The 3,892-nt window shown below is 50.9% G+C and overlaps 1 protein-coding gene across 7 annotated transcripts in view; it reads right to left on the bottom strand.

The window, feature by feature from the left end:
- Positions 1-282: 282 nt before the first annotated feature.
- Positions 283-3,892, bottom strand: part of LOC110294755 (serine/threonine-protein phosphatase 4 regulatory subunit 2-like) — a 28,854-nt gene continuing 25,244 nt past the window's right edge. For 5 of the 7 annotated variants that reach the window (XM_021163195.1, XM_021163198.1, XM_021163199.1 and 2 more), the window contains 3 exons: positions 3,334-3,387; positions 1,691-1,789; positions 283-1,111 (listed from right to left, as the gene is read on the bottom strand). In XM_021163195.1, coding sequence (XP_021018854.1) covers positions 1,041-1,111; positions 1,691-1,789; positions 3,334-3,387 — 224 coding nt within the window. In that variant the 3' untranslated portion in view covers positions 283-1,040. Of the gene's footprint in view, positions 1,112-1,690; positions 1,790-3,055; positions 3,111-3,333; positions 3,388-3,892 lie in introns of those variants that run through there. The other 2 variants (XM_021163200.1, XM_021163201.1) reach the window with 2 other exon arrangements.

The following is a 3,892-nucleotide window of genomic DNA, read 5'->3' as shown; positions in this document are numbered from 1 at the left end:
GGGCGGTGGTGGAGCAAGCCTTTAATCCCAGCGCTTGGGAGGCAGAGGCAGGTGGATTTCTGAGTTTGAGGCCAGCCTCGTCTACAAAGTGAGTTCCAGGACAGCCAGGGCTACACAGAGAAACCCTGTCTTAAACAAAAAACAAAACCACCCAAAAGTGTGCCTTTCTGAGCTTTAAATTGTTTACTAAGATTTTCTACAAAAGAGCCGATAGTAAAAACATTTCAACGTAGCTTCACTAATAATTATTTTATTTTTCCAAATGTTTCCTAATGATGGCGATCATTGCTGACAATATATGTTTCTAGGACACACTGGGCGCTGACTGGAGCTGCCGGATCACAGTGTATTCTTGGGAGACTCTGGGCTCCAGGGCAAGGGAATAAGCCGGGCTTCCAGGATGGTAACTGAACAGAGGAGAGAGCTGAAGCAGAGCCTTCCCAATGGAAACGGAGCAGCGCACTGATGAGCCTCAGGGAGGGACACAGGAAGTGTGGACTCTATACCAGCATGCTGGCCCCGAGGTGTGAAGGGCCAACATCTGAGTGGTCACAGACAACCTTGGGTCATACAGCTGCCGTGACGCCTTCCAGGAGGAGGGACAAACTGACTCCTGTCACGTCGCAACAGCAACGTGAGACAAGTGACAAGTGCCCACTGGGCGGTTGTGTCCAGTAGAGACCCTGTGTGGGGCCCGGGTCGAGGGAGTGGCTGTGGGTAAGTATGTCGAAAATCAACTCCTCTTTAGGGATTTCTTCTAGAAGTGCTTACTTTACAGGAAAGGTCTTACTCCAGAGTGGCGGGAGAGTCAATTTTCTTTTACTATACAATATGTACCAATATAGGAGAAACATATTTACAATCTTAAATAGTGAACGTTAAAAACAGAGTATAAGTAACGTTAAAAAGTTGCAAATGTGCAAAAATATCTAAATCTGAACTATGTAAAAACACAATATTCGTAACAGTAAAAAGTTGCAAACGTGCAAAAATTCTAAATGTGAACTGTGAGAGGAGCCCATTGCCGGAAGGGGAATGGATCAAAGAGCAGCAGCTTCTGCCGTCTTGGTGGCTACAGGTTCACCCTCTTTGCTGGCATCATCCTGGGAACCTGAAACACAGTAAACGGGAATCTGAGGAGAGGATGCCCCTTGGGTGGTGGGCAGGGCAGGCTGAATCCCACCCACACTAGGTCCAGTGGGGTTCTCTCATCAGTTCTGATTGGAGAGGGTCGGTCCAGTGAAGTTCTCTTATCAGAAGTTCCCATAGGAGAGTGGCATTGTGGCCTGCCTTTCCTCCCCATGACTCATTCCTGCTCTATGGTCTATCCTGAGACCCTTGAGATACCCGAGGCTAGCTGCCTGGATCGAGTTTCTCTTTCTGTGCCCACCTTGTCTATCCTGTGACTTTCAGGCACTCAGGGACTGAGCGCAGGTGTGAATGAGGCTTGAGGTTCTATCTACGATGCCACCAAACTAAAAATGGGGAAACTGAGGCTGGGCTGAGGAAGAAGCTGGAGAGCAGAGACGTTTAACGTACTCCGAAGTAGGAGGGTTACAAGTGTACAGGAAAGCCCTGACGTGTGGGAAAGAGAGAGGGGGTGTGGCGAAGAGCCGCAGAGAGCTGCTAGGAAACGTGAAGAGATTATGTTAACAAGTTGAGCCACATGCTAACAAGTTGAACCACGTACTAATGGCTGCTTCTGCCTTATCCTCCTCCTCCTCCTCCTCTGGGGTGTCAGACCAGCATGCTTCAGCGTGCACTAGGGCTGTGACGGAGATGGAGTGGCCTTGGGGAAAGGAGGAGGGAGTTAAAGTCTGGGGTAAGGGTCTGAGCTTCTGCTGACCTTCCGCAAGTGTGCAGTGCCTCCGTCAACCTCCGTTCCCCCACCCCTGCTCCTGTCTGAAGGGTCTTCGTGTCCTTCCCTGCACCCTAAGGATAGGCTCTGGACATCTTTTTCTAGCATATGCTGAGGGTCAGGGCCAGTCTTCCCCTAGTCTTCCTAGAGGCTGCCATAGTCTTCATGACATTTTCTGCACGGCGGTGACCCCCTTCTTTGTGTGCCACCTCATGCTACCGTCTCCTCCTCTAGGATTGCTGCCGGATTTCTCTCTCCTTCTCAGCCTCACTCCCATAATTCTCCTTCGTGGGGAGATCAGAGGAGAGATTGAGAGGGTATGGCTACCTCCCTAACTATTCAACTGCCTGTGGCCTTTACACACAAGTGTACCTGCCAGGGGCTCAGGAGTTGTGTCTGTTTTGTGCAAGAGAGTGACAACTGGCACACGTGTCGATAAATATTTTGGGCCTGTGATGACCCCAGGAGCCCAGGAGACATTGGGACTTCACAACAATTCCATTGCTGACAGGACAAACTCAAGTTGACAGGTTGAGCTGGCAGCGGGACCAAACTCCCCAAGTTCTTTATCTTCCAGAAAATGGACAAGTGGGGAGCTAAAGAAGAGGGGCCGGGCAGTTTTTACACTCTGCCGGGAAGGTAACTGGAGGTCTGGGGACCGGGGACAAGGTTAGGAGATGGGGACCGTGTCTGAATGAAGCGGTAGAACTGGATTGGGCAAGGACCTTGTAGACAGAGGCTCTACGCTGAGCCTGTGGATCCCCAGGTTCAGGGCCAAGGGACAGGTGGAGAGGCTGTGTGTGCTGTCTCTGCCTATACAGGCTCTGTTACTGCTGCTGCTCTGCTTCAGAGAAGCTCAAGGGGGCCGTTGGATGTAAGAGTCCCTGATGGAAATAGCTTCTGGTTGGCTTCCAGTCTCACAGTAGGGGAATCAGGGTTAGAGTGGAGGTGAGAAGCGACCGAAAGGACTCACCACCCCTCCCCACAGTCGGACTCACCCCTCCTCACCAGGACCCAGGACCATGCACTGTCCTCCCAGTGGCCTCTTTTAAACTCATCCTCTCCCCCCACCTCCAGGGGGCGTCCTTAAAAGCAGGTGTTACACAAAAAGGACAGGACAGAAAATGGCTGAGATTCTGAGGTCTTGACGGCGCAGGAGCATGAGATCTGCATCTCCAAACTGAATCCAAACAGCTTACTCTTGGGCTCCACGACAAAGATCAGCCTGCGATCAAAGAGACCTCCACAGGGCCTGTGGATAGGGCTATTTTCAACTGGAGGAGGACAGCGGGCGCTCCCTGTGACAGTGAGCACCGATGCTTGCACCATTAAGATAAGAAGGCCTGTGTCTCTGCTGTTGGGTTTGTTCCCTGCCTGTTTATGCTCTCCTCCCATGGTCCCTGAGGTAGCACACACAATCCCCTAACCTCCCAGGAAACCTTTCCTATAAGGTTCCACCCCGAGAAGTTACTCACCCTCACAATCTTCTTCATCGCTACTCCAGTCCCACTGCCTCTGGACAATCCAACCTTTAGAAACACAATCATCAGCAAGACGGTCATTAGACACCTTTCCCCATTCCCTGTGTCCCTTGTAGTCATGGGGGTGGGTGGGGGAATGGTTTGGAGGTATGGCACATCCTCTGGTGCAGCCATATTCGTAGGAGGTAAAAAAAAAAAAATCAGACTGATGGAAGCCAGCAAGCTGGCTCAGTAGGTAAAGGGTGCTTGCTGCCAAGCCCGATGACCCACTTTTAATCTTGGCAATCCACCTGGTGCAAGGAGAAACCCGACTTCCACAAGTTGTCCTCTGACCTCTACATACATCCATGCTCACGCACAGCAAATAAAGGGATGTCATAAGTGGGTCACCAGGTCATCAGCCCATCGTGGAGTGGAGTTAGTGTGGTTTTCTCAGCTCCTGCTCGGTTCCCTTCAGAGTGGTGTTTTATGGTGTTTAGAAAGAGCATGCCAGATGTCTGACACCCTTGCATTTCATGCCTCACCTTTTACAGCCACTTTCTTTTTTTTTTTT

This window comes from Mus caroli, chromosome 5, assembly GCF_900094665.2.
Source record: "Mus caroli chromosome 5, CAROLI_EIJ_v1.1, whole genome shotgun sequence".
Taxonomy (NCBI): Eukaryota; Metazoa; Chordata; class Mammalia; order Rodentia; family Muridae; genus Mus; species Mus caroli.
The sequence above is the reverse complement of the archived record's forward strand: the minus strand, read 5'-3'. Positions and strand labels throughout refer to the sequence as shown.